The following is a 25,663-nucleotide window of genomic DNA, read 5'->3' as shown; positions in this document are numbered from 1 at the left end:
GCCCCACCGCTTTCCTGAGACTGACCCAGGATTTCCCGAGCTTCACGTCGCCGTCAAAAACACGGAAGGACCCGGACGAGGGGCCCTTTGATGTGCCCACCGCCGCGGAGACGTGCTCGGCCGCTCACGGCCTGGCCTCCTGTGTTCGTCTCGCAAACCGGACGTGGCCATCCAGACCCAGGGGGAAAACTGCAAATTCGAGGACGACCGAGCCGTTTTTCCAAAAACAGTTTAATTTTAAAAAGGTGAAGAATCTGAAAAAAGTGGGGAGAGCAGGGGAGGAACCCAAAAGAGCCTACCGCGTTGTGAGTCTACTGGCTCAGTCACAAAGAAACACCATCGTCAAAAAAGATATTTAAGTTTAATACAAATTTTATACAAAGAAAATGTGAAAAAATACTTCCATATGCTAAAAGCAATTATGCTTCACAAATAAGGCCAGCTAGGCTATTTCCTCTTGATAACTGCAATTCACAAGTGTTCCTTCTCTCCCGTTTCCTTCTATGACTCCCCTTTTTATTTCTTCTCTAACACGGGTAACTAGCTGGAAACTGTACAGTTCGCCTCCTCTTACCAACAATGAAGAGAAAGTACACGAGACTAAAATGTACAACGAGATGGACTGGAATGATATCGTACAATTAATTTCCTCATATACATACGTCCCCCTCTGCTTTGCTCGATGCTTTTTGTTTCACACAACATACAGAACGGAGCTACAGCGTTCGTAGTGTAACCGACAGCATGGCGGGCGTGTCCTCTCACACTGCCTTGGTTTCATGCTTAACATAAAAACGTCAAGTTCCATCGTATAAATACTACAGACATGCGAATGTCCTCTGCGTGCGCCCTGCCTCGGTCCTCGCTTCCGCCAGGCACAGGATCTCTCCCCGAGCGCGCACGTGTGCTGACAGCGGCCGCCCGCGAAGCGAAGACTTCTCTTGGTTTCAAGGACTCAAATCGCCCGATGTTCTTCTCTCCTGCGCTGGGCCGAGCGGGGTTTCTGCTTCTCTTCTGTAAACAAGGACACGGGGTTTTCCCTTCCAGGAGCAGAGTCGTCGCCTCGGTCACGGAACAGAAGCTAGCTCCTGCCCGCGTCCTCCGGGTCCAGAGAGCTCGATCGGATGACACAGGAGCGCGGTGTCGGGGAGGGCCGGTGGCGTGATGGGATGTGCCTGCGACGGCAGAGTCTGTGCGGGATCTCACGACCCCGTGGGCCGCCTCCAGGCGGACGGGCCGCGGACGACCCCTCCTCCAACACCAGAACGTCCTTTGTGTTGGTTGGGTGTGTTTCTCTACCTGCCTTTCTTTTTCCTTTTTTCTTTTTATAAGTTAAAGTCCATACAAATATAAAAAGGGGGAGGTACTCTAAGTTCAGGGACATCCACAAATTGTACATTATTTACATCTAACGCGGAAGTTCAGGTGGGTGACCGGTCCTCGGAGCTAGTGGTGGACGTGTGTAGTGTGGGACCCTCCGTGGGAAGAAAGGCCACGTCTGTGCGGGGCCTCGAGTCCGGAGGGGGTGGGCCTCCCGAGGCCTCACGGCTCTGGGCCGTCCCCTGGCGGCCCGGGCTCTGCGCTCTTCTTCCTCCGCGGGGCGGGCAGCTTGGGGCGCGGCGTGTCCCTAGTCCCAGAAGGCGTCCAGCCGAGACTCTTTCGGGATGAGGCTCTTCGAACTGGCGCTGCTGCTGGTGTGCTCGGAGCGCGACGATCCTCGCTTCTCATCGCCGCCGCTCCAGCCCCCGGACTTACTGCCCCGGGCATGGTCTGGGGAGGAAAAGCAACAGAGAGAAAGGCTCAGCACTCCCCGCCACCTGCCCCGCACCCCTCTCCGCCCGCACAGCGCCGCGGGGCCAACACTGCCACCCCGCTCCCGGGCGCGGGTGGGTCTGCCGAGCACCAAGGCAGACGACGCATCTCCTTAGGATGACACAGAGCTGGCTGGAAAGACAGGAGGGTGTCGTGCTCACAGAGAATGAAGGTGAGAGAGGAAAGAGCCAGGGAAGGCCTTTCGGGTGCGGTGCCCCTAACTGGGCATCTTCAGGACGTGACGCCAAGCACCCCGAGCGCCTGCGGCCAACCTCGGGCACAGGAAAAGGCGCCCACCAAGTGTGACGTGCGATCTACCGACTTAACATCAAGGTTCTTTGATCAATTTATAGGAAACTCGAGAAACAGACTGATCCCAAACCACCCAGAGGAGCAGATGGTAGAGGAGGAGGAAAGTGGACCAGAACGGCCAAGGCCAGCGGGGAGCACAGACCACTGGCCCCGGGAAGGACAAGCCGGACGGAGGGAGGGTCACCACAGAGTGCGGAGCCAGTCGGACCTGAGCCAGCTTCAAGGACCACAAGGCGCGTGAGACACGAGGAGCCGCAGAGGCAGACGAGTACCTGTAACGCCGTCACACGGTCCGGGCGGGCGGGCTCGCTGGACAGGCGCCTACGAGAGCCTGGCAGCAAGCACTAGGTCCCGCACACCTGAGGCCTTTTACCGGCTCCGACAGACAGACTGGAGCAAAGCTTTTTACAATTCCTCGAGGGGTGGGGTGGTACTAGCTGACTGAAAGACGTCAGCTTCAAGTTCAGAGACAGAAATCGCACGAGGGAGGAGGGGGCCGTGTCATCGTGGGGGGGGATGCTGTTGATCACCTGGCTGGCGTGAGCTGTTCTGAAGGTCGGGAAGGGAATGGGCAGGATCTCCAAGGTGAGTCCTCTCAGAGGAGCTCCCTCGTCACGGCATCACGGACCCTCAGGGCAGCATTCTGCAGGGGGGGGGGGGGGGGGGGCGGGGCGGCCTTTTTTTTTTTTATAATTTTTTCAACTAGTTTACATTCAATATTATTTTGTATTAGTTTAGGGTGTACAGCATAGGGCAGTGATGGGCAACCTTTTGAGCTTGGTGTGTCAAACTTCGCCAAAAAACTGAGCATAACCCGGGCAGTGTGTCACTTTGAGGAAAACACTAACTCCAAGACTCGAGTCGCAAATGTTTCATCCTCGGCGTGCGGCCGCGTGTCATCAGAAATGGCTACGCGTGTCAGTGCTGACACGCGTGTCATAGGTTCGCCATCACTGCCATAGGGGTTAGACAATCATAAACTTTACAAAGTGATCCCCCTGACACCATACATAGTCATTAACAATATCACTGACTGTATTTCCTATGCTGTACGTTATGTCCCTCGGACTATTTTGTAATGACCAATCGGCACTTCTCTAGGGCCAGGTCCACCTTAACAGCCCGGACTCTGCCTCTCCGTAGCATTCTGCCCGATTTGCATTGCCTACATCAAGCACGTCAAACACGCTGCCCGGGGGCGCATGCCTCTTTATTTGGCCCGCGTTAGCCTGTGAGTTTGACATGCGTGGCCTACACCATCAGTCCTTCTGGAAGGACTCTGGGGAGCGCTGTGGCTGGTCATCACCGAACGTGAGAAAACCCTGCAGCCATGCCGTAAGCCACATCAAGTCCCCCTGCTCGGGGCGGGGGGGAGGGAGCAGAAGGAATGGGTGCAGGGCTGAGCCAGGACAGCACCTGTGGGGCCTACCCCTCACATGGACAGGGCGTGGCGCTGGCTGGTACGGCCAAGCACTGCAGGGGAGGATCGGTGTTAACCTGGGGCCTTTTATGAAAAGAGCGAGGATGTCCCCTCGAGAAGCCAAACCATACGCTCTGGCCGTCTCAATGGCCACCAGAGGCCCTGTTACATACAAGCCAAAGCAAGACCCATCACTCCAAAGAACCAAAGAGGATACACCCCCACAGAGGCACACCCACCCGGCCTTCGCGTGCCAGGAGGGAGCCGGGGCAGCTCCGGAGGGCGGGGTCATACTTACACTTCCGGGCCGGGTAGGTGGGGTGCGGCTGGTGGTCGGTGGCGGTTGGGGCAGAGGCAGGTTGTTGCTAACTGAAGAGATAGCACAGGCATCCTCAGAGTCTATCCGCTCACATCCACGCCCCCACGTGCTCACCAGTGCTGGCCCTCGTTAGGCCACTGCTCTTAGCACTGCTGCTCCACTTCGGGGCTCACAGGAGACTAAAGCTTTTTAAAAATGCCTATTACCCCATCAGCAGGATCGCCGGACACAGCACGGCATTACAGGTGGAAATAAGACAGACACGACATCAAAGCAACTCCGGAAGCCACAGATCCTCAGCATCTGAAAGCAAACTCCTCGGAACCGTGAACTCTGCCAACAGTCTAACTCGGCCAGGGAAACAGGCGCCAGACCCCAGCATGGTGGGAGGCGGCACCAGGCAATGCCGATTGCTGAGGGCAAGTAGTAGCTAATCCACGGCCACGGAGGACACAGAGCAGGGAGGAGGGAGGCGATGAAGGGGCATAGGGGGCGGCGGGCTGAGGATGGGGCTACAGACGCGCTGTCCAGTGAGCCACAGTCTCAGCTCCGATGGTAGGACACCAACCACGTCGGAAATTGAAGAGTCAAAAATGAGTGACATGAAAGGGGTCTCCATAAAATAACTGAGAATGGCGAAGAGCGGTTAGGAAATGGCTGGAGACACGATCAAGGAGGAAACAGGAGCTCCTGGAGCAAGCAAGGCCGCCCAGGAGCGGAAACGTAATCCCAGTACACGGATGCCGAGACCGAGGAGTCGGCCCCCGACACAGAAACACAGAAACACGGGTGCGTGCATTTCAGTCCCAACGGGCCCACAGCCTCCAGCGGGAAGACAACTGCAGCTACAGAACAGCTCCCGTTCTCAACCTCGACGAAGGCGAGTCGGAGCGGAGAAGATGGGAGTCCGGACAGGACGGGGTAGGAGAAGTGAGGGGGGAGACGGGGGCCACCGGGGGACAGGGCAGGACTGCCTCGAGCTGGCAGAATAGGAACCAGAGGGTAAGGCTTGTATCTGACCAGGGAACTCAGAGACATAAAACAGTGGCAAGTCGCTTGGGATGAAATGGGGAGATGTCATCTATGATCCTAACTCTCATCTCTCTTTTTTCTTTTTAAGTTCTTTATTGTTTAAAGTATTATATGAGTCTCCTTTTTCCCCCATTGGCCTCTCCCCGGCCACTCCCACCCCCCAGCACATGCCCTCACCCCCCTACTGTCTGTGTCCATTGGTTATGCTCATATGCATGCATACGAGTCCTTTGGTTGATCTCTTACCCCCTCACCCCACCCCCCAACCCCGCCTTCCCTCATAGGTTGGACAGTCTGTTTGATGCTTCGTCTCTGGTTCTGTTTTTTGTTCATCAGTTTGTGTTGTTCATTATAGTCCACAAATGCCTACCTCTCGTCTTTTAAAGCTGGAAATCAATGAGCGGTTTCTAAAGATAAAGTCCAGAAACAGAGTGTAGGGAAGGACATTATTTACAAATAAGGAGGTGAGTTCCACATGCATCACACACAGCAGTGAGGCTGGGACTGGGCATCGATTCTCCCCGTACGGTCTTATTTCCTCTGATTATATGCACGTAACGCCTTAGTCACATTTTCCAACTTAAGAGACAACAGGCCCGTGCCCACCCCAGGGAGGCTCAGACCCCCGACTAAACCTCTCTCCCTTCCAACTAGACTCCTCCCTCCTCTTACCATCCTGGTACCAGGTGCCTAGAAAGAGCTCAGAACCACAGTGTTCTACTGAGCCCACTGCCCTCCACGAGGTTTCACCTGCATTGTCCCCGACAGCAAGGCTGGCAGGAGCTCAGTCAGACGTACGAGGAAGTCAAAGGGGAACTGTCTTGCTCACCACTGAACCCCCAGCCCTAGCACTGCGCCTGGCCCCAGAGACACTCCACAAACTCTGTGTGCCTCAACCTTCTGCACAAAGTCCAGAGCTACACACCCTCCAGGAATCCAAAGTAGAATTGGGGGGGGGGGGGTCTTCCCCTCCCCCTCCTGCTACCCTGCCCAGTCCACAGACTCCTGGGGATCATGCTCTCCCCAAAACCCACCTGGACCAAACCTACCAGAGCTTCTACCAGCATCTGCCAGAGCAGTCTGCCTCCTCTCCTACAGGTTACTTAGTTCATATAAAACAGAACCTTCTTCCCCACCCCCTTGGGTTGTGTGCTTTAGGTTAGTCAGCCAGCGATGGCCCAGATCCAGCCCGAGGACTATTTTTCCAAATAGTTTCACTGGAGCGTGGCCATACTCCCTGACTGACATATTATCTATGCCTGCTTTCACCCGGCAGGGGCCCATGTGGCCCTAAGTTTCAGAGTTTGCTGACCCCTGGGCTGGGATACACCTCATTCGCCTCCGAACTGGAATACGATGCAGCTCCCAACCGCAGTCCCGTGGACAACCCGGCTTATTCCAGCAGATTCCACACACCACGGCATCAGTCATTTCCCATCAGCCTTGTGGATCCCACCACTTTGCTGCTGCACAACCTCAACAGCGCCCCCTGTCTGAAACAGCGTTCCTCCAACGTGGGCCTTTCTCACACCACCTGCACAATTGGACACATCCACAGTCCTCCTACACCAGTGATGGGCAACCTTTTGGGCTTGGTGTGTCAAACTTGCCAAAAAACTGAGCATAACTCGGGTAGTGTGTCACTTTGAGGAAAAAACTAACTCCAAGACTCTAGTCGCAAATGTTTCATCCTCAGGAGCAGCAAATGTTTCATCCTCGGCATGCGGCCGCGTGTCATCAGAAATGGCTACGCATGTCAGTGCTGACACGCGTGTCATAGGTTCGCCATCACTGCCCTACACACTACTTGGTTCATGTTTTTAGTTCAAACTCATGTTTAAACTTAAATAAAACAGACGCTTTTATAGCACCACCCAAGGCAGAAAGTCATTAATACTTGCCCATGCATAGAAGGCAACTCTCAAATAAACATAGTGAAAAGCAAATTATAGTATTAATTTGTTAAGTGGGCACCTCGCTGCTCAGGTGTAAAGCCTGCACTCTCTGTTAGGAAGAGGACTAGAAAATATCAAAGAAATGCAAAAGCCATCACCGCACCAAAATGCACCTGTTCTCAGAGATTCTATCAGGAATGGGGGGGGGGGGGGGAGGGAAGGAAGAGGAGTAACTTTTTCAATAGGTGGTTCAATTGCATTCAATGCCAAGTTCATATTCTCCCTAAAATCCGTTCATGCCACACTAACAATGAACATCACTGCATCCTCCATACACTTAATATGCAAAAGAGAAATAAAAATTTGTGAATTATCTACCAGAGAGAAAGGTCTTAGAGCTGAAAAACCTTGGATTAAGCAGAATTGTCCTCAGTGAAGATACCTTCTTGGAACCCTTATGGAATGACCCAAAACAGGCTTAGAGGGTACAGGACAGAGACCCTTTGGGCCAGAAAGGAGGACAGCTCAAATCTCAGGGAAGAGAAAAACCAAAATTCAGTCTTGGAAACTCTCCCAATACAGCCTGCCGGTTTATTTATTCCTAAGAGGAACGGTTTTTACAGGAAGATCATCCACCTAAAATTTTTCTTCATTTCCCGCAAGGCTCGAGAGCCCTCGTCCACCGAACACAGGTGCTGGGAATAGAGTTCCCCCCGGTTTTGTTTATTGTGGTCATTTCCCTGGGGGCAGAAGGACTGCCCCGCCCCAAAGCACATCATCGCCTCCCCACCCAGGTCCGCAACGGAACCCCCTGTCCAGATGAAGTCTCATGTGGATCCCCAATAAGTGAATACAGAGGGTCCTCAAACAACGCCGTTTTGTTCAGCGTCACTTCATTACACCATTGATGAGAGGCCGTAGCTTAACGGCTTGTACCAAGTGGCCTGCAGGAAAACTGGTCCCGTCAGACATCGTTTCACTTCAAGCTGCACAGCCATCGACAGCATTGAGTGAGGACTTACTGTACGGGCAAACGCGGACCACTTCAGAGGTGTCTGGACTCCCTCGCCCCCACTGACCCGCCCAGGGCACCCCAAGGATCCCTAAGGATCCACGGCAGTTTGAAATCCAGTAACCCTTCCGGTTCTCTCTAAGGAAACGGCTTCCCCCTGCCCGTGTGGAATGAGCGCGCCATCCACCCCCCAGGGGGCAACGTACCAGAGCCTTGGTTGGAGCCTAAGAGAATGGAGGAGGGCGTCTCCCTGGAGCCAGAAAGGTCGAGGGTCTAGAAATACAAAGAGAGAGAGATGGACTCACGGCACTGGGGCCAAGGGAGCCCCCAGGGAGGTCCAGGGATCCTCGGGGGTGCTCCTTTCTGCCCCCCAGGCACCTCTGTGCCCTCGGCCCGGTGCCGCAGGCAGCGGGGGCAGGTCAGCGGGGGTGGCCCCCTCCCTGTGCGCTGTCCCCAGGCCCGACAGGCTGGACCGCCGCCCCGGGGCGGCCCTGGCTCAACCCTCAGCCTCAGCTCCCAGGACACTGGCTGCCTCCGCCCCTCCACTCACTGGCCTGCCAGCCCTCCGAGTCCGGCCCTCTCCGAAGAGGAAGCCTGTTCCTCCAAAACTGTGTTCGTTCACTTTTATTTCACATTAGCCTCCAACGAGGAAATACCACTGAACTCAAAGGGATCTGACTGATGGGGTAATGACTTCTTTCTCTCCTCACCCACACGGAAATAAAGTCATGATGACCAAACATGTAGAAGATTACCCACATGCCACTCACATCCCGCTGACAGACAACCCGCCGGACACTCCACACGCTGGAGGCGGGAGATGCAGCCTTCACTGCCCACCCGCAGCCACGAGTCACATGCGACCATGGGAGCCAAGTCCCTCGGCACACCGGCCACAGGCCCAGTGCTCAGGCCCCGGTGGCTCGTGGCTGCAGGCTGGACAGAGCAGACTCCCCACGCCCAGCGCCACAGAAGGTTCTACCAGACAACGCTGTTCTAAACCCCGCGTCGCCGGGGAGCAGCTGTCTTGAGTCACACGAATGTCACCTTGGACTCCATACTCCCCTGCCCCTGCCCGGGTGCCCGCCAGGGAAAGGCGGCCTGCGGACACCTGCTAAGGCCCTCCCCACCCGCAGCCCGACTGCCCCACCTTGAAGATGGACAAATCTACCGCCACGGGTGCGTGTCAGGGGTGGCAGGCCTGGGAACAGGAACTGAGACTTGACCGGCCCAGCGGACTGGCGTCACCAGCAATGGCGTGCGGACACTCACCGAGCCGCCATCCTTGCTTTTCTCAGCAGCCGTCTCCTTCTCTTTCGAGGCGCTGGCTGTGTCTGAAGGGGCTGCCTGTGCGCTGGAGGAGGACCCCTGGGAGGACTTGTTTAGTGTTTCTGTGTTCGACTCGGAATCCGCTTCCTGCTGAGGGGCGGTAGCTGGGGGTGAAGGGGAGAGAAGCCCACGTGTAAGCCGAGTGCCATGGCCTCCGGACCTGCAGGGACCACAGCTCCGCACATGGGGGCGCCACGGCTCAGCACACTGACCCACCCCCCCAGGAGGCCAGCCCCCCCCCACCACCCCCCGTTTTCCAGAAGCTGGAATCCAGACGTGGAAATCTGGTCCCGTTTATAGTAATTTGTGTTTTCCTAAGTGATTCTGGAGACGAAAGCATGTTCGCAGAATAAACGAAGGCCCAAATGAGGAGCCAGCTACTGCTCACCTAGAATCACAAGCTTCCTAAGTTCTAGTTTCAGAACTAGTTCAGCCCCATGCCATTGCTTCCTTCTGAGGAGGCGGGAAAAACCCACGCGAAAAGCAACAGGATGGTGAGAGGCGCGGAGCCTCAGGGGACAGAAGACACTTGGACAACTGGAAAACCAGGGGTCTGAGAGAATTGCGGGAGGATGGACATTATGATGCCGCAAAGAAAGGAAAGCAGAAGGGTGCTGTGGCGTCTCGTAACAACGCAAGGGGTCATCAGACACACTCCAGAACCTAGGAGATTCAAAGTCACTATCAGAAGAAATTTCCCTGAAGCAGATGAAAGGACACAGCAGTGTATGGTTCAACCTCGTCTTTTTAAAAATAACAATTTTTACCGGATGATTGAAGTTGCTTCTCAAACCTGGTCTCTTATGCTGTCACCTTTGAAAATCCTGCCCATCTACACACACACTACCTTGCATATTATTTGTGACTTTTACATTTAAATATTTAAAATAGGCACTTCTAATTCTAAGCACATAAAGCTAATAGGATTTGCCATAAATAAAAGCTAGCTGTAAACATTGTTTTTAAAATAGAATTAATCCATTCTAACGGGACAGTATCTCCTGCCGGAGGATCCTGGGCCGAGACCCGCGTGCCACGTGGTAGAAAGAGATTACAAGACTGGACCAGTTCCACAGCAAGACTGTCTCCTTCACACCGAAACTGGAATCCTGATGATTTAAAGCCCTGAGTCCCGGCTTCCCTAGCCAGCAGGCATCCTCCACTTCGGTATCACTGACAGATACCGATCAGACCCTTCTCCTTGTGGGCAACCACCCTGTGCCCCGATCCCCGGCCTCTACCTTCTGGACGCCAGTGGCCACCCCTCCACTATACCCACCACAGATGTCTGCCGTCACTGCCCATGTCGTGGGGGACAGGACACGGAAATGGCTCCCATTGGGAAGCACTGCACCTCACATGAAACTGAACTCCTCTGGGCTGGTATTACAAGCCCCACACTCCGGCAAATGACACAGAGTCCGAGGTTCCAAAAACCTGCTCCTGTGGTCTCTGCTGAGTGTGCACGCCGGTGTGTGTGTGTGTGTGTGTGTGTGTGTGTGTGTGTGTGTGAGTGAAGGGGAGACAGTGTGTGTGAGTGACGGACGGACGAGGGGCTGTGCAAGGCCCCGCACCGGGTCAGCCTCCTCTGGGGCCCCGTGGGAGCCTGGGCTGGGCCGCGGCCGCACCTGACTGGGTACAGGACTTCATGTGCTCGGGCCAGTGGGCCTGCTGGCAGGGGTAGTCGCAGTAGCTGGTGTTCCAGCAGCAGTAGAAAATGGCCTCTTTCTTGCAGTTGGCGCACCACTGCTTCTTCTTGGTCTCGTCCACCGCCTGCTGCTTCTCCTGCTCCAGCTGCTTCTTCACCTCGGCGATGAGCCGGTCCCGCTCCTGCTCCAGGCTCTGCCGCATCTCCGCCATGGTCAGCTCTGGCAGAGGAGGGGAGAGGACGCTGGCCTCAGTGCCTGTCCCCGGGCCCAGGCAGGGGCTGTTCAGACCAGATCTGATGCAAACCCCGGCTCGGCGATAGCCCGGCTGTGAGACACCCCTCCCTCCCTCCCTGAGCCCCAATGTCTTCATCTGTAAAATGGGCGCTTGTCACAATGACATGACATTTGCCGCCTCATGTATGACAGTAACAGGACATTATCTCAATAATGACATAGCAACCAGGACAGCACCACACTAGTTCTGTGGGAAGCCTTCAAATAAACCCTCAAAACAACTGCCACTAAACTCACTCTGAACTTCACCATTAGCACCAGCCTTTTTTTCTACTGAGTCCTTATACAGCACCTACTATATGCAGACATTGTTCTAAGCACTTTTGAAATATTAACTCATTTAATCCATATACTGATCCTATGAGGTAAGTACTAAATAATACCCTTTTCACAGATGAGAAAACTGAGGCACACAGCTAATAAGGGCAGAGCTGGGACTAGAACTCAGACATGCTGTCTTTCTAGTGTGGTTAGTGGCGATGGAGACAGGGCACTGTGGTTGATCATCATGCTAACAGGTCAACGATCGAACTGCTCAATCTACTGAGATTTCTCTCGTTTTATTTTAGACAATAAGTCAATTTGCAATTCAGCTGGGAGAGACCTGTACATTAAAATAAATGGTTCCTCGATTCCTCAAAATCCTCTTCCTGAAATTAAAAAAGGACCCCTCCAAAACAGAGCAGTAAGGAAAACCAACCCCTTGTGAAGAAGCGGTTTCAGGCTCTAGCCTCGGCCCTCTCTCTCCTTCCCACCCCCCTCCCTTCCACTCTCTCTAAAATAACAATGGAAAATATCCTCGGGTGAAGATTACCAAACAAAAAAAGAGAGAGATGATTTGACCTGACCAGAAAAACAAGAAGCAACAGCTTCCTGGTGACAAGCTAAGAGCGGAGGGCTTCTCCTCTGGTGGGCTTCATAAGATGAGTTTGCCAGGGGTGATTTCCGCGTACATCACTGGGGAGCCGGTGGGCGTGCCTGCCCCACAGAGACAGCCTATGTCTGTTCCCAACACTCTAACTCTTGAGACCGAGATTACATGAGGGTCTGAAAGAAACAGGCTCTGCCTCTGGGGGGGGGAAATAATGACCAATATTTACACAGAATGGTAGGTGGAACAGCAGGCAAGCTCATCCAGGGCCCAACAGGCTAGCTTTGTCTCAGCGTGGGCTGCCCAGGCAATATTCACAATTTAAGTCAAAATACTCAATAGCCAATGGCTCAGGGGGCAAGTCTGGTGTGAGTCAAGGCGTCACGATTTCGAACAACTGCCTTAGCATGTCTGTGCCTCAGTTTCACCTGAAAACTGGACAGGAGAGCCCTTTGTCACAAGGGTTTCCGTCAGAATGAAATTGGTTAATTTATGAAAAAGGCTTCAGAAGGCTCCTGGCACTGAGTGGAGAGTTTAGTAAGTAGGCGCTGCGAGTGCTGCTGTCACTGTTATTTTGTTGATGCTGGTGTTTTCCAGAGAGGAAAGGGGCTGCTTTAATACCTGCTTTTATACCCGGGTCCTCCCGGGGGGCCTCTCCGGGAGCCAGGGCCCCCCAGGAGGGGGACAACGCCTGGTGCACATTTGACTCAATTCACATCTGGCCTGACTCCAGAGGTTCATGGACGTTCCCGTCCCCGACCCTGCTCCGTGCAGCCCCCTTCCCCGGGCCTTACTTACCCAAGTTGTGTTTCATCTCAGAGAGCTCCTGCTGGTGCAGCCACTGAAGCTTCTCGATCTCAATCCTCAGCCTGCGAATCTGTAAGGACAGAGAGAGACGTAAAGGGCGGGTCTGGGAGCCGCTCACCAACAGGGCCCAGGAGCCCGACCTCTCCCTGGCTGCCAGGTCAACGTCACGTGGTGGATGGAGAGCAGGCAGCCTGGATCTCAGCTGCTCTCCCCACGGCTATAGCCCAGAGAGAGGCCAGTGCTTAACCCAAATGCACAAGAAACTGGTTCAGAAAACTAAATATCCAGGTGAGTCACTCATCTTTCCTGGGGCCTCTCCTAAGCCTTCTAGTCACACTGTGCTCTGCCAAAGGCCTCTCAAGGCACCTTCCTGAAGACTCTCCCTTCGCCGGAGCGCCAGGCTGGGCCTGCCCAGCCCTCATCAGCCAGTGACTTTGCCTGGGATTCCCAAGCTTCCCCATGTCACTCTCCGTGACCTCGAGAAATCCTGCCCCTTCTCCTCTCACCTGCTGCCCTTTCTGCGTCTGGCTCGCAGGGAATTGGCCTGAGAGAGAAGTTCGTGGAGGCCGCTTTTTATAAGGGGTCACCTTGTAAGTGGGCATTTTAGCTTTTCACGACTGGGTTCCCCAGGCCGTCACCTAAATTGTGCAGGCTCGGGACACACACTCTTAGACAACCAGGATCTCTTATATAAAAAGATCAAAGAACCAGTGTTACATGGAGCACAAGGGTCTGGTTTCCAGTTTCACCAGTGGATTAACTCAGGCTCCGGTTGGGGCGGTTTTATGAAAAATGAACTGATCACACACAGCATCAGCCTCCTGGCTCCAGGAGAAATACCCTCCCCAACAATTCCCATCCGCTGAGCAAGCCTGGCGACCGGGCCCGCCCCTGCAGGCATTTCCAGAGAAGCTTCTCCATGGCGCCGTCCCACAGTGGCCCACAAACACTCGGAGCAGAGAGGGAGGTCACCGCCGTCTCTGACCTCAGCTATTGTGCTCCCAGTAGTGTTTTTGGAAAGGTCATTATATATCTCTGTCATCGTTCCTTTGATTGCATCCATCATCTGAAAGACAGAAAGAGGAACAACTCAGGCGATCCCTTCCCCGAGGCTTTTCTAGATGACACACCTCTAACCCCCACCTGTGTGAAGCAGCGGGTCTCACCTGGGGGCTCGTGACTGGGGAGGGAGCGGTGGGGGGGAGGGGTGCCACTGGCATCTAGTGGGTAGAATCCAGAGGCGCCCTAAACATTTACAGGGCACAGATCAGCCCCCACAACGGAAGTATCCAGTCCAAATGTCACCAGTGCTGAGGTAAGAAACCCTGATGTAAACCAGGGTCGGGATCCCCACACGTTCCCTGTCTCATAGGCCAGGACAAGCGCACAACCATAAAGCCAGTGTCTATAGCCACGGGCTAACCTGGCACGCGATGGCCCCCAGGTGCATTTGGAGTAGCCAGCACACGGGTTCAAGGGAGGGATGTTTTGTTTTGTTGCTGATGTTATTTAATTCTTCCCCTTTAAAAAACAAAACCGTTTTATTGAGATACTAGAGGCCCAATGCACGAAAATTCGTGCAAGAGTAGGCCTTCTTTCTCCCGGCTGCCGGAGCCGGATTCCCTCCAGCACCCGGGACCCAGTCTGTTTCCCTCCTCTGGCCGCCAGCAGGCACCCAGGACCCGGCTGGCTTTCCTCGGGCCGCCCGCAGGCACCCAGGACCCGGCTGGCTTTCCTCGGGCCGCCCGCAGGCACCCAGGACCCGGCTGGCTTTCCTCGGGCCGCCCGCAGGCACCCAGGACCTGGCTGGCTTTCCTCGGGCCGCCTGAAGGCACCCGGGACCCAAGCTGGCTTGCCTCCGGCACTGGCTTTGTCAGGAAGGATGTCCGGAAGGTCATTCGGCTGTTTGGTCTAATTAGCATATTAGCTCTTTATTATATAGGATCATTGCTAAACCCTATAATTCACCCATTTACAGTGTATAATTCAGTGGCTGTCAGCAATATTCAGAGTTCTACATCCATCACCACAATCAATTTTAGAACCTTTTCATTACCCTAAAAAGAAACTCCACTCCCCTTTAACCTTCACCGCCCCCACAAGATGCCCATCATCCCCCAGGCTCCCGACAACCACTAATCTGCTCCCTATCTGTTCAGATTAGCTTAATCCAAAGTTCATCTATGTGAAATTATTCAGCATGTGGTCCTCTGGGACCCGCCTCCTGGACTGAGCACACTCTTCTCAAGGTTTATCTGTTCCCAAAGGTGTATCCCCACTCCATGCCTTTTTATGGCCAATAATATAGTGCATTGTGTGGATGTAGCTGGTTTGTTATTTTAACGCCTTTGATTAGGGCATTGCCTTTCCAGTTACTGTAACTATCGGACCCGTGAGGGCATCAGCGAGTGTGTGACATCAGCTCAGGTCCACACAGCAGGTCCTCAGAAAGCTGAGGACCAAGTGTGTTTGCAGGATGAATTCCTCCCCTGCCTCCCACGCGCTGGCTGACCCCTCCAGCATCCCGGGGAGAGAGGAGTGGACAGAAGAACAGAGTAGGACTCGGCCTGGCCTGGCTGCTGCCAAGTCTCCCCTGTGTTTTGCAGCTTCAACGCAGGACAAAGAGCACCCTGGTATCTAATGCCCGGGATCTGAACCCACCAACTACCTCTGACCACCCAGCCTCAGTTTCCCCATGTAGAACACAAGGATAACAACAGTGCCCACTCGCAGAGTGTGCACGAGGATTCAATGAGAAAGCCACGTGCAGGCTGTGGTTCAGCCCCTGCCACACAGAGAAGGTGTTCAGAAAGAAATACCTGTTTATCTGATTTTCACAGAAAAATAAATTCCCGCGAGCATGTAACTGTGAAAATCCTGCCAACCCCCAGAACAATAACCCCAACTTGACCCCCCAATGGGGCGCTCCCCACTGCTGCAGGCCACACTGGGGCGCCGCCAGCAAAAACACTGCTTTACGCGGCTTCGCGGTCCATCGCTGTGCACGGCCTCCCTACCCCGCTGCACAGCCACGGCGATTTAAAGCATGAAAACGAAACTGCTTTACACGAAAACTTCAGAAAACGGATGAAATTCAATCCCTTCCGAACGCCATGGTCACATTCCATTCTAAAGAAATCACGAATCCGTGGACGGACTTTCACTCTTACTTCCAAATACAGCCAACAGCTCCCCGTGCATCACGGGCGCCCTCCTGCCAGAACACACAAAGCTGGGTCTTCAGCTCGGGGTCACCCTGCACACAGGAAAGCTCGTCGGCTCCAAAAATATGTCACCACGTCCATTTTCTTAACAGCAAAGAAAACTGCCATCAGAAAGTTCATGCCTCAATTTTGCTGTAAGAGTAAAGGCGGAGGCAGAAGGGAACAATAGAACTGGCCATGGGAACCCTGGCTGGTGTGCTCAATGGGTGAGCGCCATCCCATGCACCAAAAAGGTTCAATTCCTGGTCAGGGCACATGCCCAGGTTTCGGGCTCAATCCCCAGTAGGAGGAGTGCAGGAAGCAGCCAATGGACTCACTGGTGTTTCCTTCCCTCCCTTTCCCTTCCTCGCTCTCTAAAATCAATAAAAACTTTTCCTTTTCTTTTTTAATGGCTGCAGGAGCCGTGAATACTGGCTCCGTGAGAACCACCAGCCAAATCCAGGCCTCAGTCTTCTCATCTGTAAATAGACAGTTTGGACCAAATCAATGGAAGGCGATACACGTGTTAATTGCAAGCAGAAAAGAGACCATTTGGGCAATTCCAGGATCTTCTTAAATCAGTAATGAAAAAATTACCCCCCTTTCAATTCTCTGGGAACCCTGCAGATTGGGTTAGGAAAAAAGTCTCAGATTGGTGCCATTACGTGTCTTTAACACTTTCATGATAAAAGGAATGGATGAGGAATGGTATTTGGGGAGGTTAAATTTAATTTTAAGTCAATTTAAATAAAACTTAATTTAAATAAAAACATTAAGTCAATACTAGTTCAGGAGGGGAATGGGTAAGACAAAGATCTTGAGAATGGCCAAAAATAACTGACACTTGAATCTTCCCATTGTGAACTCTATAACCATTCATGCGTTTTATTCAAAAAGGGGAAGATATACTACAGACAAAGTCATCCCCAAGACTAGGTTCTGATTACCGCTTGAGCCACACTGTATCTTGACACATAGCGGACGGATCACGAGAATTCTCGTGTTTTCTGTTCTAAGGCTTATGGCCAATCACGAGAATTCTTTAAAAAGATATTAGCTTGTAAGAACATGTAATAAATAACTTCAAAATGCAATGGGTACTTAATTTTAAAGTGTGCCTATAACATTTATGTAAAACTGTTTTTGTACTCATTCAGTAGAAACTTATCTGGCCACTGGGTAAAGCTAGCAATAAAACTACTGGTCTGCAATGTGTTAAGTAGGACTGGTTGAAAACAGCCACATGCAAGAACCATCAGTTTGTGGGGACACCGGACATGTGTGGTTAGCAGGCTGCATGAGAACTCACAAACCAGCTCAAAGCCACTGTCTAGATCCTGGCTGCTACCCTTCAAATCCCCGCCCAACCACTCACTAACTGTGTGACCCTAGACAAGTTGCATGACCTCGCTGGGCCTCAGTTTTCTCATCTATAAAATGGGGATGGTAACAGTACTTACACCCCATCAATTTGTCATTAAGCGTCAGACTAAGCCACATACAAGAAGTGCTTATAACAGTGTGTGACCCAGAGTACAAGCCATGCAAACGTAAGCTTTTGCTGGTATCATCTTAGCCAGTACGACAGACTCCAAGATGGTCGGCCTGGTGACCTGCTTCTAATCGATGGAAGAAGGTCGTGGGTGTCATGCCTGTGAGGATGCTACGTAAGGTGGAAACTTCCATCTGGCTCGCAGGCTCTCCCTCCCTGGCTGTGGTGGAGCACGCTGCCATGTCGGGAAGGCCCACACAGCAAGGGTGGCCTCCAGGCCACAGCCAGCTGGGAACTGAGCTGGGGGACGACACCCTTCCCTGTAAAACCTTCAGGCTAAACCCCGACCGTAGGAGACACCTTGACTGCACACAGCCAGCGGCCTGAAGAAGGGCCCGGTGAGCCGACCCACACAAACAGGTAAGAAGCCTGTGAGAGCTGCAGTGGTTTGTAATGCAGCCACAGGTAACTAATACAATTCCTTGACAGAGGAATTTCTTTAGATCAGGGGTCCTCAAACTTTTTAAACAGGGGGCCAGTTCACTGTCCCTCAGACCGTTGGAGGGCCGGACTATAGTTTAAAAAAAAACTATGAACAAATTCCTATGCACACTGCACATATCTTATTTTGAAGTAAAAAAAACAAAACGGCAAAAACACCCGCATGTGGCCCGCGGGCCGTAGTGTGAGGATGCCTGCTTTAGGTGGATAACAAAAACTCTCTGGTAAAAAATTATGTCTATGTTTCATGCCATCAGAAAAAAAAAAGCTCCTACCTTTCACACAATATCACAGCAACTCTTTATCATAAATAAGACTTCAAGAAACAGCCGTTCTTAACTATTTCCACCCATTCTCTCTATAAACGTAATAGTTTACTCATCAGTAACTAACTTACTTACTCTTAAAGAGTAAGTTATTGTATCTGCCTACTTAATAACTTACTAAGTCGTTAGATTGATACTAACTGCTGTGGACCGTTCCTGATAGTGACATGCCCACGATGAGGAGTTAGGGAACCACAGGCACCCATTCAGCAGCTCGGCACCAACCACCTACTGTGCGCCTGACCCTGTGGGGCTGTCACTCCGATGGTTGTTCTCACCACCGAGTGGTCTACGGGAATGTGCCTGCGCATCACGCCAAGCACACGCACAGGTCGCTGAGACTCCACGTTTTATTTGCCCGGTTCAACAAGAGCGTAAGAGCAGTTGGAAAATCAAGAGAGAAAAGAAAACACCTTGCGGAGAGAACACCCCCAGTGGGAATCCTGCCTGCCACACCACGCAACAAGGACCACGCCCTGGGGATGGGCCAGTCCCCCGAGGATGGGCCCGTCGAGAGAGGGCATTCCTCCCCAGTCCTCTTGGTTCCTGGAAAGACCCAGGTGCGGGCATCAGACCTTGCATGCCTCACATTTAAGCCTCTGTCACTTGGGGTCCATGTCACTTCTAAATGCAAAACAAACCAACCCCAAATCTGTTGTTAACTGAAGGATCGGAGACTTGTTCCCGCACTTAAGGAAAATGAGTCCTTCATGAGCAACTCAATTCTGAAGGCTAATTCTGACCCTAGGCCATCGTCTTCCTGTGAGGCACTGACGTGAGAATCTGAGCCCTCTCAGAGTAAGGTTTAGTCTCTTGTACTTTCTCTGCATAGGTCCAACTTCAGACCCAAAGGAAGAATTCAGTCCTGGAGCTCCTCAGTAAAAACGGGGTCTGCCCTCCTAAACAGCCCCCGAGAGCTGGGAGGTCATGACCCAAACAGGACCCATCAGAGAGCGGGTCCTCTGAGCGCCCGCCCACCAGGTGCCCGGTGGCACTCACTTTGCTAGTGTACTTGGCGATGTCCGCGGCGACATCAGCTGAGGCAGTGGCGATGGGAAGGTCTGCGTTGATTGAAGAGGCCAGGGTGCTCGTGGCCCCCGAGCTGGTGACCAGGGGTGACGACTGAGTGCTGGTCACCAGGGTGATAGTGGAGGTGGACGGGCTCTGGGTGATCTCCTTCTGCTGGACAGCTGGGGAGACAAAGGGTCCCGGTCAGCCCCGGCTGCAGGACGGGCCCGTCCCAACGCGCAGCTGTGGTGAGGGCGGGAAACCGATCAGCACCCTGCGAGCTCTTCAATCTCAGGGGACCGGGATGCTCTCCTGAACCAAACTCCAGCCAGGTTGCTCCGCGCCCTTTCTGACTAATCCTCAAACGTGGTCTCTAAAGACTTCAACAAACTTAACGTGGCCTCTACCAGCCCCAGGCAGCATCCCTAGGGTGACCCCAGCCTCCCTGAGAAAACTCAAGGACACCCAAATAAATGGCTGTTCCAGCCAATACCTAACCATGAGGCACCTGTCTCCCAACTCCGTGGGAAGGAGGGCCTAGCTCTGATAGGTATCAGCCAGCAAATTCAGGTGGTTTCACATGGACCAGCCCCACCTCCCCCTTTTTGTAAAATTTCACTTCCCTGACTCTATAGAGTCCCCACTCGCCCCCCTTGCTATTCATTCCCTCATCCTCCTTTGAAAACACCCAGTCACCTCGGTACAAATCAAAGTTGACTTCAGCTCACAATGGACTGCTTTCCCTATGGCAGCAGGACATAGCTGGTTAAGTTCTGTCCCTCCCACTTCAGCTAGTGTCCAGCTTTGTTGATCTCTGACACAAGACAACGTGGACATTGAGAACCACACCACTCGGCCTTCTTCTTGCCTCGGCTCGGAATGCTCCAGGGGCCCGAAGGCAGAAGCCTGGGACAGGCCATCCCCAACTCAGAACCCTATCAACACTTTAAACAGCGAGATCAAACCAGCTGGACCCCAACTTTGCCTGTGCAATCTTCCAGTGTTCCTGCTCCCCAGTCTTTGAAGGGTTTCTATTGGGGGGCTCAATGCAAGATCTGGCTGGCTGCCTTTTAACACCCTGTCCTGATGCTACTCCTAAGACTCCTACTAGCCCTGGCCGGTGCGGCTCAGTTGGTTGGAGCGTCATCCCGTACCCCAGAAGATGGCAGGTTCGATCCCTGGTCAGAGCACGAGCAACGTTTCTCTCACAACGATGTTTCTCTCTCTCTCCCTCACTTCGCCTCTAAGGTCAATTTAAGGCTACCAGACCGCTGTACCGATTTTTCGGTAATTTCCGAATCTGCCGCTCTACTGCTTTACCTAATTTTCTGTACTTTGCCTAGTACCTATTTTCTACAATGTCTCCAAGTTCCATCTTATTCTAAACACTTGTTTGCATGTCACTAACATTTTTCTATATCATGTTGATTTTTTCTCTTTAATGCTCAGGAGCCCAGGTATAGGGGACAGTTGGGTTCAGGGCCTCAGGTCTGGTAGGGTTAAAAGAGTGAGAGAGAGAGAGAGAGAGAGAGAAACTCAAAAAGAGAGCCCTAATCACTAGGGCGCACTCACTACACAAGAGTTTCCGTGAAGGAGCCAGACCTTCAAGGGTCTAGATGCAGGTGCCCCATGGAGTCGGATCTATGCCAGCGCTCACAGAAGCTGAGCCAACGGGCATCCACACGACAAGTGCTTTGTCGCCCCTTTGTCAGCTCCAGATGGAGCCCCCTGCACGGCTGGAAGAGATTTTTACTCTGCACCTTCAGCAACTGGTTCCTGATGCTGGCTCTTCCTGTGGATGTGGCTCATTCCTCACCATTAAGGCAGCCTTTGCTACCACCTTCTCCCTGCACTCTTCCCAAAATACCGCCGGAAGGTTCACAACAGGCGTGCACGGGGAACGCACACACGGTATGCATCGCAGCTCTGCCTCCGCGATCCAACTGGAAGCAACCGTCACACAAACTGGGGAACGCTACGCAGCAGTCTCAAAGGATAAGGGAGCGCTGTATGCACTGACACGGACAGACCTCCAAAACATGCTGATGGGTGAAAAACAATGGTACCACTTCATGTTGTAAAAAAAGAAAAAAAGGAGGGGGGGGAAAAAAAGTCGTGTTGTGATGAAGAGCCATATATATGTATAAATATATATGCATACATGCATACAAAAGGTCCTACGGTTCACAGTGGCCGCTGGGAACGGGAGAAGCATAAAACGAAAGGTCTGTCGATCGGGACCGTAGGCCCGTGTACATGCCCCTCTCTAAGGAGACTATGCACATGTATCGCTTGCAAAATGGAAAAAAAAAAAAACTTTTGAAATAAAAGTAAAAAATCGAGTTGCGAAACAACTTTAAAAAAAAGAATGCCAAGTGGGATGTGTACGGCCTGGGGGACACAGCGGCCAGGAAACAAAGGGGAACGGAGAAAAATAAACAATGGTTTCTGTTTTGTGTCTCCTGTCCGTGTGGCACGGAGGGCCGGGTGCCACGGGGAGCAGAAGGGGAGCGCGGTACCTTTCACAGCCTGTCTGGTCTGATATCGCGTCCCCTGGGAAGACTGAGGCTGCTGCTGCTGGCTTTGCTGCTGCTGCTGCTGCTGCTGCTGCTGGCGCTGCATCTTCTGCATGTGCCACTTTTGGGAGGACGTTTGAAACTTACTTGATGAGTTCCACACGACCCGCTGCACAGCCGGGGCAGTCTCCTTCGGTAAAAGCGGCCTCTGCTTTTTCACTGGGCTCCCCGTGATGGCGGTGGTGGCGGTGGCAGCCGGGGCCGTGACCGTGGACGTGGTGCTGGTGGTGGCCGTGACACCAGCTGTGGGCGTTTGGGAGGACGAGCGGGTGAGGACCGGCGTTTCGGGGGGAGACTGGCTGCCTGCCGTAGCAGACAGCGGTGGAGCTTTAGCTACCACTAGAGCCACTGCGTGGAAAAAAATAAAAAGTGGATCTGAGTCAGGTTTGCCGGCAGGGTCTGTGCACCAGCCAGTTCTCAGGGAAACCACCGAAGGCCAGAAATGACCAACACGTTCATTCATGCTTAGGAGCACACTCTCACCTTATCTACTTAGCGCCTCAGCCTCATGTTGGAGACACGCAGGTCAGGCCCCTGGGGAAACAGGTGACCCAGGCCCTGCCCTCAAGCTGCCCATCAGCTCCTGGGCTGGAGGGCTGCAACGGTCTTGTTTTCCAAAGTTAGACCTGGGTAAGCGCTTGAGAAAGACCCAGCCAAACTGAATCCAGAGACCCAGAGGAACCTTTGCCTAGGTACACAGGGGCCTGGGAGACCCGGATGGCTGCCCAATGGCCAAAGCCTGAACAACATTAAATCGTTCCGAAATAAAGGCGTCTTTGTCATCTCTCCCGAGTCCCTCCAGGACAGAGTCTCAGCGTGGTGGAACCCTGATACTGAACACTAACAGGACTCCCGCCCCAAGACCAGAGCCTTCCCAACACAATCGTATTTATCTAGACTTCGGGAGCCTTGCTTGTGTGTTAGGTATAGCACACAACACTACTTCCGCGACTGTGAGGTGGCCAGGTTTAAGGCTAAAATAGGCTTAAATTTTTTTTTAAAAGAGTAGCTTGCTTCAAATAAAAATATTAAGTCAATAATTATTACCAGCAGGATTTGGGAATGACAAAAAGTAACAACTGTGAAAGTCTGAAGTTTGAGGAAAGCCGCGTGACGGAGTACGTCTTCTGGGAGGAGCTGGGCCATGGGGCCGGGGAGCAGCATTTCAACAGGCCGAGGTGAGAATCGGAGCGGGACAGCCTTCGCCAAGACGGACAGTATTTAGGAAGAGGGAGCACTGCATCGCGGTAACTGAGGGCAGGCAGCGAGGAGTGGCCGCGGGCAGATTAGAGCCAGGAGTGCTGAGCGCCGCAGAAGGGGATGACCATGTGCGGGCGCCACTGGTCAAGGGCTGTTGGTTATCACTGCAGAGGTCCCAGCCACCGGTGAGGGAGCCTGCGCCCGGAGAGGAGCCCCCGAGGACCCCACACAAAACACGGTGCACGTCGGCACCCCAACCTGACAATGTGCCTGACGCCCAAACCTCTTTTCGTGAGGACTCGGCCTGTCTTTTTAGATTGGTATCACCTGGGAAAGATATGCGCTTGGCTATTCTTCTAAGAGTGATGTTCAGTGAGCTGTGCGTTTGGGATCTCCAAGGAAGTGGAGAAGACAAGCTGACTTTTCTGACTGGGGGGGGGGGGGGGGGGGGGGCGCGCTTTCTTGGTGGTTATCACATCCGGCTGGCCCTCCTGATCCTCTGGAGGAGAGTTCAGCCAAGTTCAAGGGCAAGAGCAGAGGGTGGGGCTGGACAGGGAGCTCTTCCCACAGTGAGGAGCCCCAATCCTTTTCCAGGACACCCGACCCTGGACCCCAGAGCCCCCCCTTCTAGCAAGGTGGCTTGGAACCAGGCCCTACTAAGAGCCCACAGGGGGCAGGGGACCAGCAGGATGTCCAACCTGCCGAAGGACCTTCAACGCCTCCCCTTTTCTGCATGTGACCCAAGAATAGGCCGTTATTGTTGATGAGCTAGCCGGATCCTCCCTGGCGCCAAGGGCAGCCACAGGAAGGGCCCTGTTCCCTCTCGGGCTCCGCCTGTGGTTACAGTCGTGCAGGAACCCTGCCTGGCCCCCTTTTCCAGATACAAACCAGGAGTGTGCAGTCTGAAAAGGTTCCAGGCTCCAAGTACTCTTTGGGGGTTATCATTTAGACACTAAAATATTTTCATTTCTAGGGGATTCTGATGATTTATGGAGAAGAAGAAAAAAAAAAGCTGTGGAAAATTCCATCTGTCCTAGGAATCCAGAGCGTCTGATCCATCACTTGTAGCCCAACAAAGGGTGAATCTCTTAAAGGCCAGCACACCAGAAATCGCCCATCAAACTGATCTACTTATTCCAGAGTTTGGTGACTGTCGTGTGCATGGAGAAGGGCCTTTTAAGAGAAGGATGGCAATTACTGATGTTACAGGTTAAGCATAGCAAAGGTCTCCAAGCGAACTCCCTCTGCCGCTGCCTGAGATCAATAGCTGTAAACGCTGTTTTACTATTTGAGGATTCCTACACACAAGCTGCATTCCTACCTGCAGGTAAGTTGGAGGTCACCACAGCACACTCCAAAATGCCCTTCACTTTAATAAATTTATAAGTAAAAGCACATCATTGAAAAGATGCTCTAACGCAAAGTTCGACATGAAGCCGATTCTTCAAGACCCAAACCACCATCAGGGGGCTCTGAATTTAAGACTAGTCAGTTTTGCCCTACCCGTAAGAATGTGCTCTAACTGAATAATGTTTTATATTCATCTTCAGCTTAATCCACCACACACTCGGGGGTATCCTGGAGAAATTTCCCTCGGATGTCTACTTCATTTAACCAATGGAATTTTTTTATTTTTTTTGGACAATATGACACCTTTTAAGGGACTGTGTTTCCCTTTTTGCTTTGACTGCTAGGGAGCTCACAGCAAAAATGAAAACCCAACTTTATTTCATGATTATGTACTCTTGTCAAATCATTTCTGAAAGAGGAGGGGGAGGCATAAAACCAATCAATCAAAAGATTTGTTCCAGAAAGAAAGGAACAGTATAAATACAACATTCATAGGAGCACTCCCATCTGCACCCAAATAGTCCCTCAAGGGGAACAAAGGCTACTATTGTTCTCTCTGAAACATCAGCGGAGGTCCCTCAAACCCCATTCTGCTACACCAGTGGTCGGCAAACTCATTAGTCAATAGAGCGGCAAACCGCAGCTCGCGAGCCACATGCGGCTCTTTGGCCCCTTGAGTGTGGCTCTTCCACAAAATACCACGGCCTGGTATTTTGAAGAAGTGGCGTTAGAAGAAGTTTAAGTTTAAAAAATTTGGCTCTCAAAAGAAATTTCAATCGTTGTACTGTTGATATTTGGCTCTGCTGACTAATGAGTTTGCCGACCACTGTGCTACACGACCACACTTGTCAGACACCATCCATAAGTCTAAGAGATGACTCCGGGATGGTGTGGTGGTCGATCCTTCCTGTCCCCCTAACTGCTCCCTCTCCCTCCCTCCATCGCACCATCCAGGGACAGCTCGGCCTCTCGTGATGACCTGAGGATGGAGGTTCCAGAGCAGCTCGGCTGACTAACCACAGAGGAAAGATTCTCAAGGCCTCTCAAGCTGCCGGGCTCAGAAACCCCCGGGGCAGAGACTCACACCTTCTCCCGGGCCTGGGTCAGGAGCCAGTTCCCATCAGACGATGGGCACCGTCAAAACTGACCCTGGCAGTCCCTTAAGTTCCGCACCAAGTGCCTACGGCCTGATGGCTTCCATCTCTCATGTGTCCTGAGGCAAGTTCTCCTGAGCCCCCAGTGAATTCCCCGCCAT

At 52.8% G+C, this 25,663-nt stretch overlaps 1 protein-coding gene across 17 annotated transcripts in view; it reads right to left on the bottom strand.

The window, feature by feature from the left end:
• Window positions 1–342: 342 nt before the first annotated feature.
• ZMYND8 (zinc finger MYND-type containing 8) overlaps window positions 343–25,663 on the bottom strand; it is a 113,642-nt gene continuing 88,321 nt past the window's right edge. For 9 of the 17 annotated variants that reach the window (XM_079785050.1, XM_079785061.1, XM_079785060.1 and 6 more), the window contains 9 exons: window positions 21,802–22,206; window positions 19,274–19,464; window positions 13,738–13,818; window positions 12,744–12,822; window positions 10,760–10,999; window positions 9,075–9,235; window positions 8,009–8,075; window positions 3,843–3,913; window positions 343–1,770 (listed from right to left, as the gene is read on the bottom strand). In XM_079785050.1, the coding sequence (XP_079641176.1) occupies window positions 1,543–1,770; window positions 3,843–3,913; window positions 8,009–8,075; window positions 9,075–9,235; window positions 10,760–10,999; window positions 12,744–12,822; window positions 13,738–13,818; window positions 19,274–19,464; window positions 21,802–22,206 (1,523 nt within the window). In that variant the 3' untranslated portion in view covers window positions 343–1,542. The other 8 variants (XM_079785052.1, XM_079785055.1, XM_079785056.1 and 5 more) reach the window with 4 other exon arrangements.

The sequence above is a fragment of the Cnephaeus nilssonii genome (genome assembly GCF_951640355.1).
Source record: "Cnephaeus nilssonii genome assembly, chromosome: 11".
NCBI classification, from domain to species: domain Eukaryota; kingdom Metazoa; phylum Chordata; class Mammalia; order Chiroptera; family Vespertilionidae; genus Cnephaeus; species Cnephaeus nilssonii.
Note: the sequence above shows the minus strand (reverse complement) of the source record. Positions and strands in the feature narration are given on the sequence as shown.